General features: G+C 60.7%; 1 protein-coding gene across 1 annotated transcript; it reads left to right on the top strand.

Annotated features, from left to right (window-relative positions):
- Nucleotides 1-54: 54 nt before the first annotated feature.
- On the top strand, nt 55-1231 carry POSPLADRAFT_1063075 (hypothetical protein; the record flags this gene model as incomplete). The annotated part of the gene is made up of 2 exons (XM_024481602.1): nt 55-1006; nt 1068-1231. The coding sequence occupies 2 exons, from the start codon at nt 55-57 to the stop codon at nt 1229-1231; spliced, it is 1116 nt and encodes a 371-aa protein (XP_024332813.1).
- Between the last annotated feature and the right edge of the window lie 552 nt (nt 1232-1783).

Below are 1783 nucleotides of genomic sequence, written 5' to 3'. Positions count from 1 at the left end.
GAATTCGACGTAAGTCTTCAATTCAACCTAACCTTCTAACTCTTCTGCTCCCAGATGGCCTCTCGCGGCTCTACACCCGGGATCGCGCTCTCGAGGCTCACCCTCGAGGCGTCCCTTACTCGGACGGGCTCCCCTGTCCCCTCCGCGGTGACGGGGGCCGTCGAACAACCCGCGGCTGCGGAGGGGGCGTCGAAAGACACCCTTCCCCTCATGCGCGCTGGTACCTTCCAGGAGGTGCTGGCGGCCGTCCCAACTCCATACAGGACGGCGGTTGAGGCCGATCTTCGGACGGTCTGGGGCCATGCAGGCAGTCTTGCCGCATGTATGGTTGCCAAACGGCAGTTGGCGCGTCACACCACCAACGGTGCGGCCGGCAATCCCTCCTTCCCGTCGTCTTTCGGCGGTATGAAGGTACCCGACGTCCCTATGTCGGATGTGTTTGCCAAGTCCCCGGAGGGGGCTGCGTCGCGCCAGAAAGTGCGCGACGACGTTCTTGCGGGCAAACAGGCGGTCCTCAAATCGGTCGTCCTCGCAAGGGACGCCGAGGAGAAGTTCCTCCATGGCTTGATTGACAAGGGCCGGCGTACGAAGCTTATGCTTGGTCTGTTGAAGACCGTGTACGACCGCGACGTCAAGCCGTTCGCAGTGGTACCAGGGGCCGCTAGTGGTGACACGTTCGATGAGGACGCGATGCACCTCGATGATGTGGACCTCGCGGTGGCCGAGTGGGTCGTTCCCTCGGCCGTCGTTAACGAGTACCGGCGCGCTCGGGCTGTTATCAGCACGATCATCGCAAGGATCCTCCAGTTGCGCATCGCTGAAAAGCGAGCATGGGAGGATCGCGAGCGCGCAAAGGCGGAGACGAAGAAGGTGGCCGACGCGGGGCTGGGCGCCCCCGTCACCCAACAGACCGTGCAAAAGCTTGTCGCTACGCAGGTCAAGGCCGCCCTTCGCGACAAAAAGTCCGCGAAGCTCGCGAAAGCGAGTTCCAAGTCTGGTAAAGCCGGTGCGTTAAGCCTTCGTTATCTACGTCGGCGCACCCTCTCTAACCGCGTTGTTTCGGCTAGGGGGAAAGGCCAAATCCTCGGGCAAGGGCCCCGTCGCTGCGAAAAACAAGTCGAAGACCCACAAACGGAAGCGCAGCGGCGGTTCAGGCGAATGGCACGGTTTCAGCGGGGAGAGCAGCAGCAGCAAACCCCGCGCGAAGAAGCGTCAGCGTCGGCAGTCGTAGGAGGGCGTGGAAGTGGGGTCATCGCCGGGATACTGGGAGCGCAATGGAGGTATGACTCACCTTCCTCATATCCTGACGCCCTATTGACCCTCCCTCTTGACCTCAGGGTTCGCATTCTGCATACGCGCGTCGATCTCGACGTGATGGACTCGGCCAGATTCCGCGTAGGCATTCATGTGGGGCAAGGTGTACAGTTTGGGGATGACTCGATGTACATGTCTGTATCAGGGGGGCTCAATTATTTAATGCCAATGTCTGTGAACTATGGAGCTGTGATGGCTGCCTATAAGGCGTTCATGAAAACCGTCCGTTGGGCGGTGTTCTGGAGTGAACGGCCTTCAGACAAACCGTATGACCGAGACTACGACCTCGGGCGCGTCTCCACTCGTGAGCCGCCAGAGGCGTATGCAGAGATTGAAGCCGGCCTGTGGGACGGATGGGAATACCTCAAAACATGTCGCGATGATGTAGCGTCGAGGTCCGTAGCGTCCCAAATAGCCAGGGATCAGCGTAAGCTGTCGGCCCCCCTCGGCTTGGACCGGCTGGTTGAGG

The sequence above is a fragment of the Postia placenta genome (assembly GCF_002117355.1).
Source record: "Postia placenta MAD-698-R-SB12 unplaced genomic scaffold POSPLAscaffold_67, whole genome shotgun sequence".
Taxonomy (NCBI): Eukaryota; Fungi; Basidiomycota; class Agaricomycetes; order Polyporales; family Adustoporiaceae; genus Rhodonia; species Rhodonia placenta.
The sequence above is the reverse complement of the archived record's forward strand: the minus strand, read 5'-3'. Positions and strand labels throughout refer to the sequence as shown.